Source organism: Schistocerca gregaria, chromosome 2 (genome assembly GCF_023897955.1).
Source record: "Schistocerca gregaria isolate iqSchGreg1 chromosome 2, iqSchGreg1.2, whole genome shotgun sequence".
In the NCBI taxonomy this organism is placed as follows: Eukaryota; Metazoa; Arthropoda; class Insecta; order Orthoptera; family Acrididae; genus Schistocerca; species Schistocerca gregaria.
This window is the reverse complement of record NC_064921.1, coordinates 626,160,571-626,188,459: the sequence shown is the minus strand read 5'-3', so window position 1 is coordinate 626,188,459 and position 27,889 is coordinate 626,160,571. Positions and strand designations below refer to the sequence as shown.

General features: G+C 44.9%; 1 protein-coding gene and 1 pseudogene across 3 annotated transcripts in view; one reads left to right on the top strand and one right to left on the bottom strand.

Annotated features, from left to right (window-relative positions):
• LOC126334634 (SET domain-containing protein SmydA-8) overlaps positions 1-27,889 on the bottom strand; it is a 280,691-nt gene that overhangs the window by 128,374 nt on the left and 124,428 nt on the right. For 2 of the 3 annotated variants that reach the window (XM_049997070.1, XM_049997071.1), the window contains exons 3-4: positions 24,055-24,318; positions 1,949-2,200 (exon numbers count right to left, since the gene is read on the bottom strand). In XM_049997070.1, the coding sequence (XP_049853027.1) occupies positions 1,949-2,200; positions 24,055-24,318 (516 nt within the window). The remainder of the gene's footprint in view (positions 1-1,948; positions 2,201-24,054; positions 24,319-27,889) is intronic. The other variant, XM_049997072.1, reaches the window with a different exon arrangement.
• LOC126337384 (5S ribosomal RNA) lies at positions 21,233-21,349 on the top strand (annotated as a pseudogene).

Genomic DNA, 27,889 nt, shown 5'->3' with positions numbered 1-27,889 from the left:
AACTGTTGTAGAAACGGATGAAGATCTACTTTCTGGGCTCCAGGCTGTCTGTATCCTGGTTTAACAGGCGCCAGGGATCCTTGAGAAAGTGGGGCAGACTTTCAAGCGCCGTTATCATGCATGCGTTGAGACTGATGGTCGTTACTTTGAACAGCTACTCTGAGCTACGTGATCGTTATGAGGTGTACGCTGTGTATATCCATAACACAATAAATATACATTTCCGACGACTGGTCTCATATCTCAACATAATCGGTTGTGGACCCACTATCTCATGTCTTAATCTGACCCGAAAGGTTTGAGACACCCTGTACAAACACTGAAGGAAGGTCTAATTAGTGTCTGCCAGCGCGTCCAGGACCAACCGGGAGTTTTTCTGGGAGTGCATGATCCAATAAGATGTCAGACAGAAGCATGCTTTAATACGAATGGACACCATACCGGGTACCTCATTTAGCGACGGCTCACAAGTGAAGGTTATGCATAACAGCAAGCAGATTACTTTACAAGTTCCGTTTGGTTTGGTGGGTTCTTCTGTAATAATGTGAGGCGAAGTGTTTGGTGTTTGAAGAGGCACCGTATCGCGATTTTTACCGCATGCAGGGAAAGAGGAAAAACATCACCCTCTAGGTCACAATGCGGGTGAAAGTGTGTCTTCAATGACTGTACCGATCGGTCCTTGAAGACGTTTGTGAAGAAAAATAAGAGAACGAAACATGCAAAAGTCATTGGAGAATTGAATGTCGCACTCGCGAACCCTGCTAGCAGCAAAGCAACACGAAGGGAGGTCGAGAACCAGGGCGTACTGGAATTCCAAACCCACATACCAATGTTCGAAACAGAAAAACGCAGTTTGGAAGCCATGAAACCTGACTGTGGAGCAATGGAAGAATGTCATTTGGTGGGATGAGTCCTGCTGCGCACTATTTCCAGCCACTGTCCCGAACATGGCAGGGGTACAGTGAAGATATGGGAAGCCATATCGTGCTATTATACGCTAACCGTAGTTGGTTATTCTGCATACTACCTAGGGTTATGTGACCATTTTGGCTAATCAGATCCGTACCGTGGTACATTGCCTTTTCCTCAATGGTGATGCTGAGTTCGAAGAGCCGCGCGGGACTGTGCGGTTGGTCCGGGAGGAGGTTCGAGTCCTCCCTCGGGCATGGGTGCGTGTGTTTGTCCTTAGGATAATTTAGGTTAAGTAGTGTGTAAGCTTAGGGACTGACGACCTTAGCAGTTAGGTCCCATACGAATTTTTTTTTTTTTTTTTTAGTTCGGAGACGACAGGGCTCTGCTCAAACAGCTCACAGAATCCAGGACTGGGTTTGTGAGCACGTGGATGAATTGTCGTGTCTCCCCTGACCACCACAGTCATCGGGTCTCGATATTATTGCGCTGTTGTGGTCTACTATGCAGGGAAGGATGCTCTGTCATCATCTTCATCATCGTTACCCGAAGTTATCACAATTTTATGAAAAGATTGGTGTAAGGTTCCCTTGAAAACCATGCAGGGCCTGTATTTAACCATCTCGAGACGACTGGAAGGTGTTTTGAATGGCGGTCATATTCTTACTCCGTATTAGGTGTTGTGTAGTGTTTTTGGTGCTTCCATATTTTTGTCCAGCCCCTATATTTCGCAGTATTGGACATGAACAAGCGCTAATTTCTGTTAATGTATGCATTTTAGAGCCCATTTTTACTGGACATCTTTTTCTTGTTTCGGTCCAACTACAAGCTTTCAAAATAGGGAATACTTTTTTTTAGCGCCCTGCATACAATGAGAAGTTTCATAGCAGATGTCGTCCTCTTTGGATGACACTGTTCACAGTGTATAGAAACGTACGAGAAATTGGGTCGTACAATACAAGGTAAAATCTCCAACGTCACTCGCACAGTAGAATTTGTTCCGCTGCAGGGAAAAAGACGCAGGTGAAGCGTGGCCTACCTGCAGGATGCCGCAGACGCGCAGGATGTCCTCCTCGGAGAAGTCGGTCATCTTGAAGAAGCGGCGGACGAACTGCGCGACGGCCACGCGGTCGGCCTCGTACCGGGGCGTGCCGCGGCGGTGCGCGCAGTGCGACTCGAGAGCCCACAGCTTCTGCCAGCGCGCCGGGTCTGCAGAGCGCAGGCGCAGCGCGCGCAGCGCCGTCACGCACTGGTAGGTGGGGTGCTCCTGCCCGAAGCTGCTGATGCTCACCTGCGGCGAGTACACGCGCAAAACACAATACGACAGCAGAACAAAACTACAATGACATTATCACTCTGCAGCGGAGTGTGCGCTGATATGAAACTTCCTGGCAGATTAAAACTGTGTGAGCGCACACTCCGCTGCAGAGTGAAAATCTCATTCTGGAAACATCCTCCAGGCTGTGGCTAAGCCGTGTCTCCGTTATATCCTTTCTTTCAGGAGTGCTAGTTCTGCAAGGTTCGCAGGAGAGCTTCTGTGAAGTTTGGAAGATAGGAGACGAGGCACTGGCAGAAGTACAGCTGTGAGGACGGGGCGTGAGTCGTGCTTGGGTAGCTGTCTTGGTAGAGCACTTGCCCGCGAAAGGCAAAGGTCCCGAGTTCGAGTCTCGGTCCAGCACACAGTTTTAATCTGCCAGGAAGTTTCATATCAACGCACACTCCGCTGCAGAGTGAAAATCTCATTCTGGAAACATCCCCCAGGCTTGGCTAAGCCATGTCTCCGTTATATCCTTTCTTTCAGGAGTGCTAGTTCTGCAAGGTTCGCAGGAGAGCTTCTGTTGAGGGAAAATGCTATATATACTTTCACTAAAGAAATATTAAATGCTCTGAGTAACCAGAAGTCACCCGTTGGGATTTTTTGTGATCTATCAAAGGCTTTTGATTGTGTAAATCATGGAATACTTCTAGATAAGCTCAAGTACTGTGGTATGAATGGGGCAGTGCTCAAATGGTTTAAATCATACCTAACAGGAAGAGTGCAGAAAGTTGAAATAAACAGTTCACATAACATGCAAAAAACTGGTGATTTCTCTAACTGGGGTACCGCAAGGTTCGGTCTTGGGTCCTCTGCTGTTCTTAAAATACATTAATGACTTACCATTCTATATTCACAAAGATGCAAAGCTGGTACTTTTTGCCGATGACACAAGTATACCTATCACATCAAACAGACAAGAATTAACTCGTGAAATTGTAAACGATGTTTTTCAAAATATCATTAAGTGGTTCTCTGCAAATGGACTCTCATTAAACTTTGACAAAACACAGTATATATAGTTCCACACAGTAAATGGAATGACCCCATTAATAAATATAGACTTCAATCAGAAATAGATAGTTAAAGTAGAATATTCAAAATTTCTAGGTGTATGCATTGATGAGGGGTTGAACTGGAAAAAACACACTGAGGATCTGCTGAAGCGTTTGAGTTCAGCTACTTATACTATTAGGGTCATTGCAAATTTTGGCGGTTACATCTGAGGAAATTAGCTTACCACGCCTATTTTCATTATCTGCTTTCGTATGGTATCATATTCTGGGGTAACTCATCATTGAGTAAAAGAGTGTTCATTGCACAAAAGCGTGTAATCTGAATAATTGTTGGAGCTCATCCAAGATCATCCTGGGGACACTTATTTAAAGAGCTAGAGATCTTCACTGTAGCCTCACAATATATGTATTCACTTATGAAATTTGTTATTAACAGTCCAAACGAATTCAAAAGTAATAGCAGTGTGCATGGCTACAACACTAGGAGAAAGGATGATCTTCACTACTCAATGTTAAATCTAACTTTGGCTCAGAAGGAGGTAAATTATGCTGCCACAAAAGTCTTTGGTCACGTACCTAATAGCATCAAAAGTCCGACAGATAGCCATATAGCATTTAAAAGGAAATTAAAAGAATTTCTTAATGGCAACTCCTTCTACTCATTAGATTAATTTTTGGATATATTAAGTGGATAATTTCCCAAACTCCACAAAAAAATTAAAAAAAATATTGAGTGTCATGTAATATTTTGTCCAATGTAATATCTTGTACAGACACCTTTTATTAACTTGACACGTTCCACATCATTACGAAGTGTCTTATTCATGATCTATGGAACAAGTACTAATCTAATCTAATCTGCTATTTACGTAAACGATCTGGTTGATGGCATTGACAGCGGCCTTAGACTGTTTGCCGATGATGCTGTAGTCTACAGGAAAGTAGTATCACACGAAAGTTGTGAACAAATCAATGAGGATTTGCAGAAAATAAATGCGTGGTGTAATGACTATCAGTTGTCTGTCAATATTAGTAAGTGTAACCTACTGCGTATAACAAGGCGAAAATCCCCATTAATGTATGAGTACAAAATAAATGATAAGTCTTTGGAAACGGTAACATCAGTCAAGTATCTGGTTGTGACTATTCGAAATGATCTGAAATGGAATGATCAGATTACACAATTAACGTGTAAGGCGAACTCTAGATTGCGGTTTATTGGTCGAATCCTGAAGCAAAGCAATCCTTCAAGAAAGGAAATAGCTTACAATACTTTAGTTCGTCCAGTCTTAGAGTATTGTTCGTCGGTATGGGACCCTTACCACTTGGGTCACATTCAAGAGATTGAGAAGGTCCAAAGAAGAGCGGCAAGGTTTGTGACTGGTACATTTAGCCATCGCGAGAGCGTTACAAATCTCATTGAAAATTTGAAGTGGGACACAATTGCACATAGACGACGCGCTAAACAGAAGGGGCTCCTCACTAAATTCCGAAATCCCGTGTTCACCGAGATGTAGAGCATATATTATTGCCACCAACTCTCAGATCGCGTTATGATCATCATTCAAAGACAGCGAAATTAGAGCTCGTACTGAGGCGTTCAGACAGTCGTTTTTCTCTCTCGCGATCGGCGAATGTAACAGAGGAGGGAGGGGGGAGGATATAGCTTTGGCGCGAATTGTGCACTCCGCCACACACCGCTTGGTGGCTAGCAGAGTATATATGTAGATGTAGACGTAGAAAGTGCGGCAGCTTGACGCGTATGGACTCATCAAGTCGTTCGAAGTCCCCTGCAGAAATACTGAGTCATGCTCACAGCCGATCACAATTGCAAAATTTTATGCACGAACTGACCTCTCGATTATGTCCCATAAATGCTCGAAGAGATTCACATCATGAGATCTGGGCGGGCAACCCATGAGCTCGAAATGTCCAGAATGTTCTTCAAACCATTCCCCAAAAATTGTGTCCCAGTGGCATCGTGCATAGTCAGCCATAAACCTTCCATTGTTGTTTGGGAGCATGAAGTCCACGAATGGCTGCAAATGGTGTCCAAGTAGTTCAGCTGGACCAGAGAACCCAGCCCATTCCATTTAAACACAGCCACCACCATTACGGAGCCACCACCAGCTTGCACAGCGCCTTGTTGACAAATCCATGGCTTTGTGGAGTCTGCGCCACACTCGAACCCTACTATCAGCTCTTACCAACTGAAATTGAGACTCATGTGATCAGGCCACTGGTTTCCTGTTGCCTGGCGTCTAGCCAATGGGGCCACGAACCCCGGAGAGGCGCCCCAGGCGATGTCGTGCTGCTAGCAAAGGCATTCGCGTCGGTCACTTGCTGCCACAGCCCATTAACGCCAAATTTCGCTGCACTGTCCTAACGTATACGTTCGTCGTACGTCCCGAATTGATTTATGCGGATGTTTCACGAAGTGTTGCTTTTCTGTTAGTACTGGTAACTCTATACAGACGCCGCTGCTCTCGGTCATTAAGTGAGGGACATCCGCCACTGTGTTGTCCGTGGTGAGAGGTAATGCCTGAAATATAATATTCTCGCCCCACTCTTCACACTGTGGCTCTCGGAATACTGAATTTCCTAACGATTTCCGAAATGGTATGTTGTTTGCATCTAGCTCAACATACAAATCCGCGTTCAAAGTCTGTTAATTCTCGTCGTGCGTCCATAACCACGTCGGAAACCTTTTTATATGAATGGCTTCAAATGGCCGGGACTTAACTTCTGAGCTCATCAGTCCCCTAGAGCTTAGAACTACTTAAACCTAACTAACCTAAGCCATCACTCACATCCAAGCCCGAGGCAGGATTCGAACCTGCGACCGTAGCGGTCGCGCGATTCCAGACTGTAGCGCCTAGAACCGCTCGGCCACCATGGCTGGCTTATATGAATCACCTGAGTACAAATGACAGCTCCTGCAAAACACTGCCCTCTTAATACCTCGTGTGCGCGATTCTGCGGCCATCTGTATATGGGCACATCGCAATCCCATGAGTTTCGTCACCTTGGTGTAGATTAACTGGATACTGGCACACCAAACATTTGCTCCCCACCACCCTCCAGGTGAATCAATTATTACAAACACTGTTCATGAACAATACCCCCCCCCCCCCCCGTCCCCATTTTGAGAACAGTGCAAAGGATGGTGTCGGTCAAATACCAATACTAACAGATGGTTGTAGACGACTATCATATAGATTATTAAATTATGTAATTACAGATTTAGTCAAGTGTGAGTGAGATTGCTGTCATGCATACGTTCTAAATTCGTTTCGATAATCACTACAGCTGTATAGTGGAACGTATCTTGTACCAACATTATTTTTCATTTTTATGTATTCTTACGATGAAATAATTAATCTGTTATAGAACCATGTCATAAATATGTACATAACGTCAAACAATATGAATGCATATTGGTTGTAATTGAAAGAAATGTTAAAGAAAATCTGTAAACTTCATTTAACTTTCTGTAAACCAAAAGATTCGGAAGTGAGTACTTCCTCTTCTTAATACAGTTCAGATGTTGCCTAGGAGCCTAAAGGGAGTATGCGTTATTGAGCACAGTAATTTATCTCACTTACTGCATATGTCATACTGATAGTAAATTTGTCTCCATTGTTTGAAGAAACCTTTCAATAAAGATATTTTAATTTTATTGTACGAGTTTTATGTTGCAGATGATGTGTCAGGAATTGTGCACACATCCTTTGAAGTCAGAACGACTGATAGCTTTTCGCATCGTGTCTTTTAAATACTACATTCTTAAGAACTCGAACCTGTATATTCTCTACTACGAAGTCAAAAGTAATACTGATCACCACTTTTACTTGGAAGCCAGTTTAACACTTTCACGATTAAAAATGCTGTCAAACAATGATGATGGTCTAGTACAACAGCCACCAGTGCCTGATACATTAAAACAAAGACAATAAGAGATGGCCTGCAAGAAACAATGAAATTGGTAAAATACAACAAGATAACTGATTACTTATTGATGCGTGTTGTAATAATTACCGCTTCGTACCATCACGTTTGTGACGTATTTTTTCCGAAGCAAACCTTTATTCATGAATTGCATAGTTTTTGCTCGATTTAATTATTTTTCTAACTTTATCTGCCAAGAAGAAAGGGTACGTTACAGTAGCTGCAATATCTGATAAAAAGTATCTGAAAACGCCTTTGTAATGTGGAATTCACCACTAAATGTCACGAGAGGTGGAAATGCCAGTATAAAAGGAAACGGGGAGAGCTGTGCTGCCAATATACAAGCAGTAATAGCAGAATGTTTCGGATAGAACTCAATGACTTCGAATGCGGACTGGCCGCTGGATGTCACCAGAGTTACAAAGGCATCAGGGACATTACAACCCTTATCAAGCTATCCAAGTCGACTTGTGGTGATGTGGAGACATGAAGGAACAGCCGCAGCTAAATCAATACCAGGCCTACTTTCTGACGGGCAGGAATCGTCGAGCAGTGGGTAGGGTGATAGTAGAAAATTACATGAAACCAGCGGAAGAAATCACTCCTGGGTTCCAAAGGGCTACCAGCAGTCCAACTACCACAACATGCATAAGGAGTTCAAAGGAAAAATCTCATAAGCCATACTTCTCTTTAGTCAGTGCAAGGCGATGAAGTGGTGAACGGAAACGGGTTATTCAGAGAGATTAATCACGCTATACCCTGTCGCAATCCGATGGCAGGTTTTGGCTTTGGCGAATGCCTCGATGCCATTACCTGATATCACGTGTAGGGCAATGCGTGAGGAAGGGAAGAGGTGGTGTTAAGGTGTTTAGGTGTTTTTCGCAGTTACCTTGCAGTCCCCTCAAAGCGGTTCTAATAAGGTCAAATATGGTGGGATATGGACAAATGTTACAGAATTATGTACTGCATACACTGGAGGATGATTGTTACTGTTACCATGAAAATGCACAAAATAATATTTCATCTGCGCCCCAATGGTTTGTGAGCAATATCATTCCTGAAATGGACTGGCCAGTCCAGAGTCTCGCCTGAACCCAATAGAACACCTTTGGGATGAGAACGTCGACTTCATTCCACACACCAGCGTCCAACAACGTTACCTTGTTTGATTTCGTCTCTTGAGGAAGAATGGGCTGTCAGTCTAAACAAAAATGGCTATGAGCACTACGGTACTTAACATCTACGGTCATCAGTCCCCTAGAACTTAGAACTACTTAAACCTAACCTAAGGACATCACACGACACCCAGTCATCACGAGGCAGAGAAAATCCCTGACCCAGCCGGAAATCGAACCCAGGAACCTTCGGAGTGCACTCAGCCTCGTGATGCCAATTGAGGAGCTACTCGACCGAGTAGTAGCGGCTCCGTCACAGAACACCGTCATAACGCCCGGGAGAGCAGTGTGCTGACCACATGCCCCTCCTATCCGCATCCTCATCTGAGGATGACACGACGGTCGGTTGGTCCCGATGGGCCACTCCTGGCCTGAAGACGAAATGCTAATAGACGACCCTTCCTTTTGATCAGACAGTGTACGTAGTCTGCGCGCCTGCTTGCTGTATTGTACGAGGGCTATCCACAAAGTACATAACGGTTTCCTTTGTGTTCCTTAGGAGCGGGGCTAGCGCGGCCATCTTGGTGTCATGGTATTCCGCCGCTCAGTTGGCATCCTGCCGTGCTAGTGAGAGGTTCGTGCTGTACTCCGTTGAGTTACTGTGACAGTTTGATATGTCAGCGTTAATTGGAAATGCCGTGAAGTGTGAAGTGCGTGCTGTAATAAGGTTTCTGACTGCAAAAAGCTGTACACCGATAGAAATCTATGGGCAGCTTTGTGAAGTGTATGGGGACAACATAATCACTGTAGGTGGAGTGCGTCAATGTGTCATAAAATTTAAAAATGGCCGAACTAACGTTCACGACGAAGAGCGAAGTGGAAGACCCAGCATAATGACTGTGGAACTTGCCGAAAAAGTCGATGCCGCGGTCCGTGAAAACCGTAATTTCACAATAACGGAACTCTCTATGAGTTTACCACAAATTTCACGAAGTTTGTTGCACGAAATCATTTCCGAAAAGCTTGGTTACCACAAGTTTTGTGCAAGATGGATACCAAAAATCTTGACAGGGATTCACAAACGTCAGCGAATGGCTGCAGCGTTAACGTTTTTGGACGCTTGCGATTAAGATGGCGACTCGTTACTCGATCGCATCGTTACTGGTGACGAAACATGGGTTAAGCATGTGAACTGCGAGACAAAATTGCAGTCAATGCAGTGGGGGCACACAAATTCCCCCCAAAAAACCCAAAAAATGCATGCAGACAATGTCGGCTAGGAAGGTGATGGCGACTGTCTTTTGGGAGAGAAAAGGTGTGATTTTTGTGGATTTCCTGGAAAGAGGCACTACAACAACTCTCAAAGGTATTGCCAAACTCTGCACAACCTCAGAAGAGCAATACAAAACAATCGCAGGGGAAAGTTGGGCTCAAAGATCTTGCTGATTCACCACAACGCCCGGGCCCACAAGGCAAATGCCACTCATGAAGTCATCGAATCTTTTAAGTGGGAGATGTTTCCTCATCCGCCGTACAGTCCCGACCTGGCACCGAACGACTTCCACTTATTCCCAGCAATGAAGAAGTGGTTGGCTATGCAGCGTTTTGATGACGACGCACAGCTTCAAGAAGAGGTAACCACGTGGTTGAAGGCGCAGGCGGCCGAATTTTATGACGAAGGAATTTCCAAGCTCGTCCATCGCTACGAAAAGTGCCTTAATTTAAATGGCAACTATGTAGAAAAGTAGTATTTAAGTGTGACTTTCATCTGTATATAATAAAAAATTCCAATACTTTATTTATTTTTAATTCCAAAACGTAATGTACTTTGTGGATAGCCCTCGTATTATAATATGCCGCATTGTAAGGAGGGGGACCCTGTTTGCTGCTCAGTGGTTTCCCTCTAGTGTGTCCTTAACGCTCGTTTGACAAACTGATGTACCACATCCGGTGCAGAGTTGGACCCAATCTTGAGAGTAGGACCAGATGGGACTCATCCGTGCTCAGAAATTCATTGTCTGCTCCGACGCACTAAGTGACCTTAAATAACCTTAATATGCCAGCGGAATGGTCCCTTCTCCTTCTGGAGAGGCTGGGGAATTCAGGGAAATTAATTAAGGAATATGGAAGGAAGCTCGCTCTCCTAAATCTGGTGGCTCAATGCCAGCAAAGGAACCCTCAGCACAGATATTCGTGAAAGAGGCGTAACCTTTGATGGTCATGCTTTCGTTGCTCTGGAGTAAGCGGGTCATATTAGTTACGCCAGGCTAAATCTTCGCGAGAGAAAAAAACTGTTTACCACTTTTGCCGTTATTCGTCTCCTCTCACATTAATTATGAGACGCGCATTGAGTAAGCTGATTCATGAAATTTACTACTAGTCTTTTTCCTTTAGTGGTGCATCTTCAGAGCCCACGTGGCCCGAAGCCGACTGAATAGTTATCACGTTGCTTACTAATCAAATAAAAGTTTTGCCTTGAAATATTTTATGTGTAGATGATTTCTGTACGCATAAAACTTTGTAAGCTAGCGTTCCAAGCAGACGATTGGAGCTTCTTGCTTTCTGTGCGGACCCATCACGGTCACGTGCCTGGTAAATGATTAGGAATTTGGTATTTCCGCAGCATTCTGCAGAGTAATTCGTCTCTGTAAAACTGAGAGTCTTCGTAAAACGAGGCTGTTAATGACCATTAAAACTTTTGTCGTACCAAGTTCTAGTTAATGAGGCCTGGATCAGTACGGTTTTTAACGGTAAAGGAATGCTCTCCCACGTTGTGGAGGATTTTCTGGATGTTTGAGTCGGGTTTCAATATGATGCCAGTTGATTAGCGATGGGAAAGGGTAACCCTTGTGCCACTGATGCGTTTTTGTGTGTTTGGAACGACCGAACCTTTAAATGTTTGTTTGACTCAATGGCTACCTGTATTTTATGTCTTTTATATTGTTTCTGCTATTGTTTGTACAATTTCTGAATACATCCGCTATAATTTTTTAAATGAAAGCAAACTTCAACCATTAGATCCTTAATTGCTGAATATTTTGTCCTGGCTTCCATCGTATTGCGTGGGTAATGAAGATGTGTGCAATTATCTAAAGGCAATTTGGGTCTAAACCCAGACCGCGAGAACCATACGATTATATTCTTCATTTTCTTTGATCCAGTTATTGTGTAGTGAAACCAATATACACTGTCCAGTCACATTAACGTGTCCACGCTGAGTGACCACCATTTGTCGCGTGAACCGTTGCGCGATATGCAGGAAGACAGTCAGTGAGGTTCTGGGGGGTGTCTGTGACAGGGTCGTGGAGCCGTGCCGAGTCCAGCGCGGTGACCAGCTGCGCTAGGTTCATCGGCTGTGCAACCATGGCGCCAACAAGCCGATCAAGGTGGTCTCACAGTTTCTCGGCTGGGTTTAGATCCGCGGAGTTTGGTGACCAGAGGACTACGATAAACTCATTCTGGTGCTCTTCGAACCACGAATGTATACTCCATGTTGTGTGAAACGTTGCATTTTCCTTCTGGTAGAAGTTATTCTACCGCGGAAAAACAATCTGCATATATGGGTGGATGTGGGCCCCAAGTATAATGCATAATTGTGTTGATCAATTGTGCCTTCCGAATGGCGCCATCACCCAGGGAATGCCACAAAAACATTTGCCAGACTATAATGTTCTCTCCTCCGGCCTGGACAGTTTGGTTTCAGATATTTTACGCCATACGCGTCAACTGCTATCTCCCTAATGGAGCATAAAACGTAATTTATCGGAGAAGGCCACGTGTCGCAACTCAGTGGAGGTCCAGTTCCGATACTGAAGCGCAAGTTCCAGCCTTCGTCGCCACTGAACAGCAGTCAGCATCGTTGCATGAAGCAGGCGCCTGCCGCGAAGGCCCGTACGCAGCAACGTTCGCTGAACGATCATTGAGGAGACACTGTTGGTAGCCCCTTGGTTCACCTCGGCGGTCAGTTGCACATCTATTGGCCGGTACATATTTTCGCTGTCGTCGTTCACCTCTGTCATCAATGGCTCTTGATTCACCAAAGTTGCCTCGGCACTGGTTTAGGCTAGCGGCATTTTGACACGCATGGTATACTTTAACCACGATGGCACGATAGTTTACAAATATAGTCGCCGGTCGCTGTGGCCGAGCGGTTCTAGGTGCTTCAGTCCGGTTGTTGGCAAAAATACTTGTTCAAAACCGGTGGTAGGCAGAAAACGTCTTCCGAGATTGTCGTAAATGCATTCTCCGAAAATTATTTCGAGCAGTTAGTCCACGAACCCACGCGAATTGTAAATGGTTGCGAAAACACACTTGACCTCTTGGCCACAAACAATCCAGAGCTGATAGAGAGCATCATGACTGATACAGGGATTAGTGATCACAAGGTCATTGTAGCTAGGCTCAATACCATCTCTTCCAAATCCATCAGAAACAAACGCAAAATAATTTTATTTAAAAAAGCGGATAAAGTGCCACTAGAAGCCTTCCTAAAAGACAATTTCCATTCCTTCCGAACTGACTATGCGAATGTAGAGGAGATGTGGCTCAAATTCAAAGATATAGTAGCAACAGCAATTGAGATATTCATACCTCATAAATTGGTAAGAGATGGAACGGATCCCCCGTGGTACACAAAAAAGGTCCGAACGCTGTTGCAGAGGCAACGGAACAAGCATGCGAAGTTCAGAAGAACGCGAAATCCCGAAGATGGGCTAAAATTTACAGACGCGCGAAATTTGGCACGTACTTCGATGCGAGATGCCTTTAATAGGTTCCACAACGAAACATTGTCTCGAAATTTGGTAGAATATCCGAAGAAATTCTGGTCGTATGTAAAGTACACAAGCGGCAAGACGCAGTCAATACCTTCGCTGCGCAGTGCCGAATGTACTGTTATCGACGACTGTGCCGCTAAAGCGGAGTTATTGAACGCAGTTTTCCGAAATTCCTTCACCAGGGAAGACGAATGGAATATTCCAGAATTTGAAACACGAACATCTGCTACCATGAGTTTCTTAGAAGTATATACCTTAGGGGTTGCGAAGCAACTCAAATCGCTTGATACGGGCAAGTCTTCAGGTCCAGATTATATACCGATTAGGTTCCTTTCAGATTACGCTGATACTATAGCTCCCTACTTAGCACTCATATACAACCGCTAGCTCACCGATAGGATCTGTACCTACAGATTGGAAAATTGCGCAGGTCGCACCAGTGTTCAAGAAGGGTAGTAGGAGTAATCCATTTAACTACAGACCTATATCATGACGTCGGTTTGCAGTAGGGTTTTGGAGCATATACTGTATTCAAACATTATGAATCACCTCGAAGGGAACGATCTATTGACACGTAATCAGCATGGCTTCAGAAAACATCGCTCTTGTGCAACGCAGCTAGCTCTTTATTCGCACGAAGTAATGGCCGCTATCGACAGGGGCTCTCAAGTTGATTCCGTATTTCTAGATTTCCGGAAAGCTTTTGACACCGTTCCTCACAAGCGACTTCTAATCAAGCTGCGGAGCTATGGGGTATCGTCTCAGTTGTGCGACTGGATTCGTGATTCCGTGTCAGGAAGGTCGCAGTTCGTAGTAATAGACGGCAAATCATCGAGTAAAACTGAAGTGATATCAGGTGTTCCCCAGGGAAGCGTCCTGGGACCTCTACAGTTCCTGATCTATATAAATGACCTGGGTGACAATCTGAGCAGTTCTCTTAGACTGTTCGCAGATGATGCTGTAATTTACCGTCTAGTAAGGTCATCCGAAGACCAGTATCAGCTGCAAAGCGATTTAGAAAAGATTGCTGTATGGTGTGTCAGGTGGCAGTTGACGCTAAATAACGAAAAGTGTGAGATGATCCACATGAGTTCCAAAAGAAATCCGCTGGAATTCGATTACTCGATAAATAGTACAATTCTCAAGACTGTCAATTCAACTAAGTACCTGGGTGTTAAAATTACGAACAACTTCAGTTGGAAGGACCACATAGATAATATTGTCGGGAAGGCGAGCCAAAGGTTGCGTTTCATTGGCAGGACACTTAGAAGATGCAACAAGTCCACTAAAGAGACAGCTTACACTACACTCGTTCGTCCTCTGTTAGAATATTGCTGCGCGGTGTGGGATCCTTACCAGGTGGGATTGACGGAGGACATCGAAAGGGTGCAAAAAAGGGCAGCTCGTTTTGTATTATCGCGTTATAGGGGAGAGAGTGTGGCAGATGTGATACACGAGTTGGGATGGAAGTCATTACAGCATAGACGTTTTTCGTCGCGGCGAGACCTTTTTACGAAATTTCAGTCACCAACTTTCTCTTCCGAATGCGAAAATATTTTGTTGAGCCCAACCTACATAGGTAGGAATGATCATCAAAATAAAATAAGAGAAATCAGAGCTCGAACAGAAAGGTTTAGGTGTTCGTTTTTCCCGCTCGCTGTTCGGGAGTGGAATAGTAGAGAGATAGTATGATTGTGGTTCGATGAACCCTCTGCCAAGCACTTAAATGTGAATTGCAGAGTAGTCATGTAGATGTAGATTTAGATGCTGCTGCGGTGGCAAGTTCGAATCCTGCCTCGGGCATGGATGTCTGTGATGTCCTTAGGTTAGTCACGTTTAAGTAGTTCTAAGTCTACGGGACTGATAACCTCAGACGTTAAGTCCCTTAATGCTTAGAGCCATTTGAACCATTTACAAATATAGCCGTTTCAGATACACTTCCATCCTTGGCCAGAAAGGCAATGATCATATCCTATTGGACGTCAGATAAATTGTTCTTTTCACGCGTTAAGAGAACGACCGCTCTGTTTCCCGTGTCTCTCCGACGCACTTTACACACACTTCACTGCTAGTGACGCCATCTTCCTTCTGTGAATGGATCTTGCACTTTGACATTGAACGTAGTTGGTGGTGAAATTAATGCGACTTGACCGTGTATCTTGCACGTCTTCATAACATGTCGTCTTTGTCCACAGTTCGATCCTTTACGTTCAAACGGGTGATCTGTTTCAAAATTAAGTCACTATTTTGTCAAAAAAGTCACAAAATTTGTTGTGGTCCTCAAGTAAAAATTTCAGATAAAGAATATGCAGATTCAGGAACACAAAATGTTAGAATCGACTTGGTTAGGACCAAACTAGTCCTCTGCACGATTACATCTTACAGGATATATCACACCATCACTTTTCTTTTAGGTTACAGGTGAGTGGTAAATCGTTCTATAAATGGTTCAAATACCTCTGAGCACTATGGGACTTAACATCTGAAGTCATCAGTTCCCTAAAATTTAGAACTACTTAAACGTAAATAACCTAACTACATCACACACATCCATGCCCGAGGCAGGATACGAATATGCGACCGTAGCGGTCGCGCGGTTCCAGACCGAAGCATCTAGAACCGCTCGGCCACACCGGCCGGCAAAATTGTTCTCTAATCCGCCACAGTGCTGTTAGGATTTTTGAAATGTGGTTAGGTACAGAACTGTAGAAACTACACACATCAAAAAAAGTTTTGCATCACCTCGGTTCCGTGAGTTCCGGTACCTGTACAGAAAATCGGAATAGAGGTCAATATAACCATCATTTCCGGCCTTTTAATTGCTCATGAAAACCACACATTGCATGTTGGACCACCATACAGCGAGACCTTCAGAGGTGGTGGTCCAGATTGCTGTACACTCCGGTACCTCTAATACCCAGCAATACGTCCTCTTCCATTGATCCATGCCTGTGTTCGTCGTCGCATAATATCCACAAGCTCATTAAGACAGTGTTGGTGCAGATTGTCCCACTTCTCAACGGCGATTCGGCGTAGATCCCTCAGAGTGGTTATCGGGTCACGTCGTCCATAAACAGCCCTTTTTTATCTATTCCAGGCATGTTCGATAGGGCTCATATCTGGAGAACATGCTGGCCACTCTAGTTGAGCGATGTCGTTATCCTGAAGGAAGTCATTCACAAGATGTGCACGATGGGGGAGCGACTTGTCGTCGATGAAGACGTATGCCTCGCCAATATGCTGTCGTTATGGTTACACTATCAGTCTGAGGATGGCATTCACGCATCGTACAGCCGTTACAGCGCCTTCCATGACCACCAGCGGCGTACGTCGGCCCCACACGTCTCCGACGATTGTCTGGTTGAAGGCGTATGCGACACTCATCAGTGAAGAGAACGTGATGCCAATCCTGAGCGGTCCATTCAGCATGTTGTTGGGCCCATGTGTACCGCGCTGCATGGTGTCGTGGTAGCAAAGATGGACCTCACCATGGACGTCGAGAGTGAAGTTGCACATCATCCAGTCTATTGCGCACAGTGTGTGTCGTAACACGACACCCTGTGGCTGCACGAAAAGCATTATTCAACATGGTGGCGTCGCTGCCAGGGTTTCTCTGAGCCATAATCCGTAGCTAGCGGCCATCCGCTGCAGTGGTAGCCCTTGCGCAGCCTGAACGAGGCATGCCATCGACAGTTCCTGTGTCTATGTATCTCCTCCATGCCCGAACAACATCGCTTTGGTTCACTCCGAGACACCTGGACACTTCCCTTGTAGAGAGAGACCTTCCTGGCACAAAGGAACAATGCGGACACGATCGAACAGTGGTATCGACCGTCTAGGCATGGTTGAGCTACAGAGAACACGAGCCATGTACCTCCTTCGTGGTGGAATGACTGGAACTGATAGACTGGTGGACCTCCTCCGTCTAATAGGCGCTGCTCATGCGTGGTTGTTTTCATCTCTGATCGGGTTTAGTGACATCTCTGAACAGTCAAAGGGACTGTGTCTGTGATACAATATCGAGAGTCTATCTTCAGGAGTTCTGGGAACCGGGGTGATGCAAAACGTTTTTTGATGTGTGTGTATTTGTGTGGTCAAATCTTTATTTGATGTGGGTTTTTGGTTACTACGAATCACTGTTTTTTTTTTCTTTCGTGCATTTTAGCACGCCGTACTGATTGACATTTTGGTGGATGCAATGTTTTTTCGTTGTACTTGAAAATTTAATCTTTAGTCATATGCAGTATTAACCTTGCTCGGATTCAGGTGAATGCTGAAGGAATTTAAATGATTTAAATGACCAATATGAGTCACATTCAGTTTTACAAAACAATATCTAACTTTCAAGCTCGCATCACTCACTGTCGGATAGGGTATAGTCCAACGTCGCTTCATTTTCTGCTCCATGGGCAGGACCATCCAATGTGTAGTTCCTGTGGCACAGAAATTTGAGTGTGCCACATTTTCATTGTATTTTTTTTTATATTCACATAATACGGGAGAAGTTAGTTTACCAACCGTCGCCCGTTTTAGGACGAAATGAGAGGGCAGTTTCGCTTGCTTCCTGTTATCAATGTGGCTCGTTCATCCTCGTTTTATGTAAGTGATGACATTGTTGTGAGTTACTTTTTTATCCTTTATCTTATCGTTTAATTAGAATTTTGATGGCATATTTTAACAATGACAAATTAAAAAATTTTACAGTCATCATGATACGTGGGTAATTGTGACTGGAAATGGAAGATATTGTTAATTACATAACGTTATAGGGCACACATTTTTAGATTTTACTGTTTTACCAGATTCGTCTTGGACTACTTTACCAATGGCGCTAATACAAGCTCACACGCACAAGCACACACGCACGACCACACACACACACACACACACACAAACACATATGCGCGCGCACACACACGCACTCAGTCTCACACACACACACACACGCACTCACAAAAGTCCGCGCCCGCCCACGCACATGCAAGCATGCAAAAACACGCGTACTGAAAAGAATAAGTTTGACTTGCCGAAACCAGAAGTTGTATCTGTCAATGTTGTGACGTGTGACATATGAACGCATAGTTGGTTGGGACAGGATACTGACAGTATTTCTTCTGGTTCTCTATTACTTTTTCGAACGTACAGCGCGGTTGCATAATACTTGCTTTCCGCAAAGCCTTGGCAGGCATCCTCAAATAGAAATGGCACCTGCATCTTTTCTGAAAGACGACTATGACCGTTTGCATGAGCAAATATCACAACAGAATTTATGATTATTGGTTAACTTTAAGTTGAAAGTTTGAATAACTTAACTGGAATGGTAACGGAGACTGTGAGACAAAGAATTTTATTTAATAAAATCATGAAAATAAATGCTTGATCACTCACTTTACTTTATGGTACGGTTATATGAAATGCTGGCTTGTCATCAGTGATACAACAAAAATAGCAATTTTATGCAACCTCACTATATGTCCTAAGATGACTATAGGAGCCATCACGCAGAGCGTCAATACTCACCAGAGTCTCAGCAGGGAATGCCTAACCGTCTCCCCTCGTCCGGGGTCCACACACGGTGGCCGGAAGGTCTCAGAGAGTCTACATAGCGGCTATTTGCTAACCTGACAGGGTCTGGTAACGTGCGGGGTGCTCATGTCTCTCTGGTCCAGTGCAGTCGCACTCTACTTGATACAATGTTTGGCTAAACTGCATCTCTACATTCAGAGAACCCACAGCAGACAGCCCACGCATACCTCAGCAGACGACTCGCATTCACATTTGCAGACTATGCTAAGAGTGATAATATAACATAATTCCGGATTAAAATTCCCTGAGTGTCGGAAAGTCACCCAGGTATGTTTTGAGCATGTGATTCTTGTAACGAGCCATGTAGCGGCTCACATGGAGACGTTATACCTTGACAGGGGGATCTGTAGCGTAGTCCGATTGCTAAATTACGTTGTTTTCCCTTTGTTTCCCTAAATCCCTTAAAGCTAATGCCAGTATGGATCCAATGAAAGGTTTTGGCCGACGAGTTACTTCCCCAATGCGAGCATGTAGTCCAGTTAATTCGTCGTCAACGTGACGTTAAACCCCACAGTTCTTTTATTTCTTCTGCAGAGCGCAATGGTGGTACGGCGTAAGGGAGAAAGTTTTTCAGCGACTGATGATGTGGTCCAGTGCAATAAGGTTCATCTCCTGTCCGTCACTAAAACTCCTGCTTGCTACGCGCAGACTGTTAGTCGCACAGAGAAAATGAACAAGACCTTTTCTGTAGGAAATTTAATGTAGTTAAATGTTATACTGTGATACATTCTCGTTGGAGTCACGGTTTTCGAATTATTCAAAGAAAACAAAATCAGTTTTGTACGCTTTTCTTGAATAATTCGAAAACTGCGGGCTCTAGTGAAAATCTATCCCAGAACAATTTTAAGCACATTATATTTCGTGCATTATATTTCTGTTCATTTTTCTTTGGGGCATATAATACGTGGTGTAGTGAGAGAGAGAATTTGAAAATTTTGTTTGCTGTACCTGAAGGCATTGCGGGTTGCATAAAACACATAGCTAGGGGCAGCTGAATCACCCTTTATTGGCCTCCCGTCACTTCTCAAAAATAGCCATATAATTCAATATTTTGTGGGAATTTATCTTTCGCATACTGAATGGTAACTCTCTTTAAGTGTCGATGGTAGCAAGTTAATGTCCATAATAAAGAGAAAGAGGCTGCTGAATGCGCATGTGCATGCACAGTGCGACAACAACATTTTAAAGTGCTAATGCAGTCACATCACACCATTGCAGGGTCTATTCACGGAGAATAAGAAACAGGAACGAAGTAGAAATTAGGAAAACATTGAATGATGCCCGTAAAAAGATTGATCAAACAGGCGTTTACGTCGAAATACGAGACCTTCTCCCACATGAGAATTGCCGTTCACTGGCACAGTCGTGGAAAAAACGAGCGAGACCCCTCGCCTTTTCGTTGCGCTGATCCGTACAGCTTTAAAGTCTGCTACACAGCATAACAGGCAAGGCGACGAAGTGCTACCAACATACTGTGCACAGGCGTGGAATTGAAAAACTATCCGAAATTTGTCAGACTGTTTAGAGTCATGTGTAAGACTATATTAATGCTGATTACTGTGTTAACCACAACACCTAAATATAAGATATAAATGAAAGAAGAAACGCTAATTAGTACGAACTGTACTAATAAAAATGAATTTCAGCTTATCGAGATAACATAAGTGTTTTAGTAAGACAAAGTAACCCAAATCGTTACGAATTAGCAAAATATTATGCGCATTCGACCACAAAATAGTCTGTGTCAACAACGTTCAGACCAGTCATACTGGATTACCGTTGTTGACTTACCAGGGTGCAAATTTAGCAATGAGTGAAGATTCATAACGAAATTCAGTTAAAAATCATTCAGTGCCACAGTTAAGTCAATTCAGTTACTGACAGAAGCGGAAAAACGTAGGCAAAAGAAGCATGATATTCTACAAGAGTCTCATATCGACACCCACAGGGCGCCGGTACAGAATAAAGGTAGGAATAAAACACATTGTGGGCGCTAGAATTTATTAAAATTCCTTTACTTATAGCCTATCTGCCTCCATCGAGATTAGAACCGAAAACGAACCAGAGCTCCCTTCAAGTAGGAAACAACTTTCACTACGCTAGCAGACAACCCAGGCAAACAGCCCTCTGTTATTACCCCAGACGTGAATAAGCCGGCAATTTCGCAATGAAAATGGCAAAATGGTCTGCAGTTTCTGTTGCATAGAGCTTTATGGACTCAACAACATGAATTGTCTACCTTTATGTCACCAGTTATGTGACAATCATTCGGATGTTTATCGAAATAACAAAAAACTGTTATTAGCGAGTAAATTTAATAGGATAATTCTGCACTACCCCAGGAAATAAACGACGACGTAGCTGCCAAACGCATTCTCCAAAGTTTAGAATTCTCCGTTAGGCGTGTTAGGCGTGCCACAGCCAGAAAACATTCATTGGCCGAAGTGTTCCTGAAGGTAACTAGCAATGGGAATGCTCGCACATCTAAAACGTGGTGGCATTCATAGTGGGATCTGAATTGCCACGTGTATAGGCAAATGGATTTTATTTGCATTTCTGTAAACATAGGGTAACGGCCTTGCCACAGTGGATACACCGGTTCCCGTGAGATCACCGAAGTTAAGCGCTGTCGGGCGTGGCCGGCACTTGGATGGGTGACCATCCAGCCGCCATGCGCTGTTGCCATTTTTCGGGGTGCACTCAGACTCGTGATGCCAATTGAGGAGCTACTGGACCGAATAGTAGCGGCTCCAGTCAAAGAAACCCATCATAACGACTGGGAGAGCGGTGTGTTGACCACACGACCCTCCTATTTCATCTGAGGGTGATACGGCGGTCGAATGGTCCCGACGGGCCACTTGTGGCCTGAAGACGGAGTACTGTGCTGCTTTTTTCTGTAAACGTGATTTGGATCGAAAGCGTAGCAACGATTAATATGCTGATGTATCGACTGCAACTGGAACATGCCGAATAAAGAGTAGGGGAAATTATTATGCGGCCCTCATCTTCAGTAACTGTGGTAGCTATTTTCATTGTTAGTATTTCGTCATGTAAATCGGTAAAAATGGAACCTTACTAGTCTCACTTTCTTGACCGTCTATTTGTCTACCCAACCCTCAAAACCCGTTTACCTAGAGTGCGGGTGGACATAAGAAGCGGAAATGTATGGCACTTCCTGCGGTATACGGTCCCTTGGTGGTGTAGAAAAGTGAGCTATGTCAACGTAATGGATATATACGGCCGTTTATGTAAAGAAAATTTACGAGAAAGGTCAAAAAATGGCTCTAAGAACTATGCCACCAAACTGCTTAGGTCATCAGTCCGCTACACCTAGAACTACTTCAACCTATCTAATCTAACACACATCCTTGCCCGGGGGAGGATTCGAACTGACGGCGCAAGTAGCTGCGCGGTCCGCGATATGAAGCCGTTGATCGCAAGGCTAACCCGCGCCGAAAGCTGTTAATATCATCTGGTGTTACTCAAAAGTTATTCACTTCTGGTGAATGATTTTCTGCTCAGTCCATTTAAGAAAGAATAACTAAAATTCAGGGTGTTACAAAAAGGTACTGCCAAACTTTCAGGAAACATTCCTCACACACAAATAAAGAAAAGATGTTATGTGGACATGTGTCCGGAAACGCTTACTTTCCGTGTTAGAGCTCGTTTTAGTTTCGTCAGTATGTACTGTACGTCCTCGATTCATCGCCAGTTGGCCCAATTGAAGGAAGGTAATGTTGACTTCGGTGCTTGTGTTCACGTGCGACTCATTGCTGTACAGTACTAGCATCAAGCACATCAGTATGTAGCATCAACAGGTTAGTGTTCATCACGAACGTGGTTTTGCAGTCAGTGCAATGTTTATAAATGCGGAGTTGGCAGATGCCCATTTGATGTATGGATTAGCTCTGGGCAATAGCCGTGGCGCGGTACGTTTCAATCGAGACAGATTTCCAGAACGAAGGTGTTCCGACAGGAAGACGTTCGAAGCAATTGATCGGCGTCTTAGGGAGCACGGACCATTCCAGCCTATGTCTCGCGACTGGGGAAGACCTAGAAAGACGAGGACACCTGCAATGGACGAGGCAATTCTTCGTGCAGTTGACGATAACCCTAATGTCAGCGTCAGAGAAGTTGCTGCTGTACAAGGCAACGATGACCACGTCACTGTATGGAGAGTGCTACGGGAGAACCAGTTGTTTCCGTACCACGTACAGCGTGTGCAGGCATTATCAGCAGCTGATTGGTCTCCACGGGTACACTTCTGCGAATGATTCATCCAACAATGTGTCAATCCTCCTTTCAGTGCAAATGTTCTCTTTACGGATGAGGTTTCATTGCAACGTGAACAAATTTTAATTTTCACAATCAACATGTATGGGCTGACGAGAATCCGCACGCAATTGTGCAGTCACGTCATCAACACAGATTTTCTGTGAACGTTTGGGCAGGCATTGTTTGTGATGTCTTGATTGGGCCCCATCTTCTTCCACCTACGCTCAATGGAGGACGTCATCATGATTTCATATGGGATACTCTACCTGTGCTGCTAGAACATGTGCCTTTACAAGTATCACACAACTTCACATTTCAGTCGAAGTGTTCGTACGCTTCTCAACAACAGATTCGGTGACCGATGGATTGGTAGAGGCGGACTAATTCCGTGGCCTCCACGCTCTCCTGACCCCAACCCTCTTGACTTTCATTTATGGGGTCAATTGAAAGCTCTTGTCTACGCAACCCCGGTACAAAATCTAGAGACTCTTCGTGCTCGTATTGTGGACGGCTGTGATACAATACGCCATTCTCCAGGGCTGCATCAGCGCATCAGGGATTCCATGAGACGGAGGGTGGATGCAGGTATCCTCGCTAACGAAGGACATTTTGAACATTTCCTGTAACAAAGTGTTTGAAGTCACGCTGGTACGTTCTGTTGCTGTATGTTTCAAATCCATGATTAATGTGATTTGAAGAGAAGTAATAAAATGAGCTCTAAAATAAAAAGTAAGCGTTTCCGGACACATGTGCACATAACATATTGTCTTTCTTTGTGTGTGAGGAATGTTTCCTGAAAGTTTGGCGGTACCTTTTTGTAGCACCCTGTATGCGAATACAACACATTGGCATATACCTGAGGTATTTCGTTTTTCGCTAAGTGGTGGCAGACGAAGCTGTGGCGTCTTCGAAGCGCGAGTTTCTCCACTGTTAGCTAGCTATCTCAGCACATCAGCTGAGCGAACTTGCATAGTACGTTGGTAGCACTTCGTCGCGTTGCCTGTTATGCCGTGTAGCAGACTTTAAAGCTGTGCGGATCAGCACAACGAACAGGCGAGGGGTCTCGCTCGTTGTGTGCGAGCTGCGCTCGGAATGAGTGGTAGGAGGAGAGGTACCTTGGCGCCGCGGACGTCGGCGGTGATGTCGCACTCGGGCCGGTGGTCCAGGGAGTTGGCGCAGTGCTGCGAGCACATGGGCCAGCCGCAGCGGGCGCAGCGCACGCACGAGGCCGCCTCCAGCACGGCGTAGCAGCCCAGGCAGACGGCCGGCGTCGCCTGCGAGGGGCCCCACACCAGCGGCGCCTCGCGCAGCACCAGCTCGCCCGCCGCGATGTCGCGCGACGCGCACAGGTAGCGCCCCACCACCGCGTCCTGGGCCACCTGCCGGCACGCGCCAACGGTACAGCACTGCACACGCACACGAATGTACAGCGCGGATGTCAGGTAACGTTGGCGATTCCTCGCAGGACCAGAAATAAGTGACTGCGTATGGTGCCTTATACAGAGTGCGTAAGGGGTTTTCTGGGTACGATGTGCTGAGGGATAATTTTTAGGAAATAATACGATAAGTTTCATCGTTTACGAGTTAACTAGCAGTGAAGATAGCCAATTTACCTGTTGCGCGCGCAATTCAGTTCTGTCAATTGCTCTCGTAGGGTAGATGATAGCACACGAGACTATTCGCCCTTTGGCTCAGGTTCGATCCTTACTACCGTCCCGTGTCTAGTTTTTGTATCATTCCCTTGTTCAGTATTAGGAAACCAAAACAAGAACACCCGTTTGGAAACACCGTCTCCCGCGAACCGTTTGCGCACAACCGTCTGACCGGCTAACTGTCAGTGCTAATTAACTCGGAAACGGCGTAATGAAGACTATCTGAATATTTTTATTTAACAAACCTATCTCCCACAACGTACTCTTCAACACGCTTACTAGCTTATCAGACTGTTTCTGACCACCCTGTATATATTATTAATGTAGCTGATTGTATGTGTGACTGTGTGTGTGACTGTGTGTGTGTGTGTGTGTGTGTGTGAGAGAGAGAGAGAGAGAGAGAGAGAGAGAGAGAGAGAGTGGAAGGGATATAGCCTACACCCTGAATTAACACATAGGCTATCTTACATTGCGTACTCAAATACAGAGACATATGACCAAGCAGAATACAGCGCTGCGGTCGGCATATAAGACAGCAAGTGTCTAGCGCAGTTCGGTTACTGCTGCTACACTGCCACGTAATCCACATTCAAGTGAATTTGAAAGTGATGTTATAGCCGGCACATGAGCAATGGGACACATAAACTCCGAGGTACCGATGAAGTGGGGTCTTTCACGTACGACCATTTCACGAGTGTACCGTGAACACCAGGATTCCGGTAAAACATCAAATCTCCGAAATCGCTGCGGCCGGAAAAAAGTTCCTGCAAGAACGGGAACAACGACGACTGAAGAGAATCGTTGAACGTGACAGAAGTGCAACTCTTCCGCAAACTGCTGCAGATTTCAATTCTGGGCCATCAACAAGTGTCAGCGTGCGAACCATTCAACGAAACATCAACCAACGATATGGGCTTTCGGAGCCGAAGGCCCACTCGTGTACTCTTGATGACTGCACGACACAAAGCTTTACGCCTCGCCTGGGATTGTCAACACCGACATGGGATTGTTGATGACTGGAAACATGTTGCCTGGTTGTATCGAGAGGATCGACGTGTGCGGATATAGAGACAACCTCATGAATTCATGGACCCTGCATGTCAGCAGGGGACTTTTAAAGCTGGCGGAGGCTCTGTAATGGTGTGGGGCGTGTGCAGTTAGAGTGATATGGGACCCCTGATGCGTCTAGATACGTCTCTGACAGGTAACACGTACGTAGGCATCCTGTCTGATCACCAGCATTCATTCATGTCCACTGTGCATTCCGACGGATTTGTGCAATTCCAGCAAGACAATGCAACACCCTACACGTCCAGAATTGCTACAGAGTGGCTCGAAAAACACTCTTCTGAGTTTAAACACCAAACTCCCCAAATATCAACATTATAGATCATATCTAGGATGTCCTGCAACGTCTTGTTCAGAAAAGATGTCCACCCCTTCGTACTCTTACGAATTTATGGACAGCCCTGCAGAATTCATGGTTTCAATTCCCTCCAGTACTACTTCGACATTATTCGAGTCCATGCCATGTCGTATTGCTTCACTTCTGCGTCCTCGCGGGTGCCCTACACGATATTATTCAGGTGTACCAGTTTCTTCGACTCTTCAGTGTATATGGACCGATTCAGCTGCCCTACCTACGGGTTTTACGCAGTCCACAATGCCTTCAATACCGCGTGCATAATTTTCAAATTCTCTGGATCAATACGTGCAAACTACTAGTCCTACAGAAAAATAGATCAATACCTCTTTGTAGGAAATGTAATGTAACTAAACTTTGTACTGGGATACATTTCCCCTACAAGTCATAGTTTTCGAATTATTCAAGAAAAATGTACAAAAGTGGCCTTCAAACACGCTTTCCTGGAATAACTCGGTAACTGTGGTTACCAGTGGCAAATGGCCCACTACCAAATTTAACTGCATTAAATTTCCTACGAAAAGATCCCGCTCATTTTTTTCTGCAGGACTAATAGTACGCAAGTAGGCAGCGAGAGGATATGAAAATCTGGCACATGGTTTTTGAAATCATTGCGGTTTGCATATAACCCATAGGTTTTGGCAGCTGAATAACCCTTTATAGAGCTAACTACAGTACCAGAGGGGTGGGGATTGTCGAGGTCCATATACATTACACTGATTAGACCTCTGATGACGTACGCAGCTCCCGTCTGGGGATATGCAGCTCCTACACAACTGCGCCCCCTGCAGATCATACAGAACAACGTGCTACGAATCATTAGAAACGCTCCTCGCTACACAAGCACAGTGGATCTTCACAAAGAATATTCTCAAGAAAGTATTCAAAAAACACGCCACACGACTATACAGGAACTCGAGACACTCGAACAGTCCTTTCATTCTTACTCTGGGAAACTACGATCACAACCATAGGTGGAAGCATAAGCGGCCAAAGACACTACTAACTAGGGCATAACCACCTAAGGCAAGCTAACATATACCAACAAGCGACAAACGTCGGCAAGCCCCTGCATATTAGCAACGTTGACTGGATATCACCAGCTGCTATTAGAGCCGACGAACAGACCACAGCAGGGAAACCGACGAGCTCGCCCACTGACGCACAAACAAATCACCAACAAAACCCTACACTGTGCATCCGATATACGACCTACCGGACACAAAAACGATGACAAACCTAACTGTTGCAGGTTACAGACGCTGATCGAGAGTTCAACATCGGCACTCAGCGGCAGCCACCGAGCAACAGCACCGCACAACGTGAAAGGTATCGACATGCGTGATACCCACTAGTAACAAAGCCTACCCTTGTATTACCTGTCGCAGGCAGAAAGACGTCCGCTACTGCTCTTACCACCCGACCTAACTATCGCAGAGGTTTTTCTCCCTTGGCTCTTGCCTTGGCACTTTTTTTCCTCTGCCCTTCAAAAGGCTACACTTCGTTCGACTTCGACCCAATCTATCTCCAGATGAGCGCGTATAAATGGTTAACTTTAACCTAACGTACGCAAACATCACAGTACCCACATCCTAAGACACCTCACTTTAGTGAACACTATCCCTTTATGCAGAGATGGCTGTAGACCTTTTGAGTTGGCCATCATGTCGGTGTGGGCGTGGAGGGACTCCACCTCTATAAAAATAAAAAAATTAAAAATCGGTGGGGATGAAAAAATGTGTATCCCACGACGCGCGAATACCAATACTTTATTCATCCAGTATTTGAGAAGCGGGGCATTTAGTGACTTGAAACAAACTTTAGGCATGAATGGTGGGCTCCATGTGGTTTCCAAGTCGTGCAGCGACCGCGAAC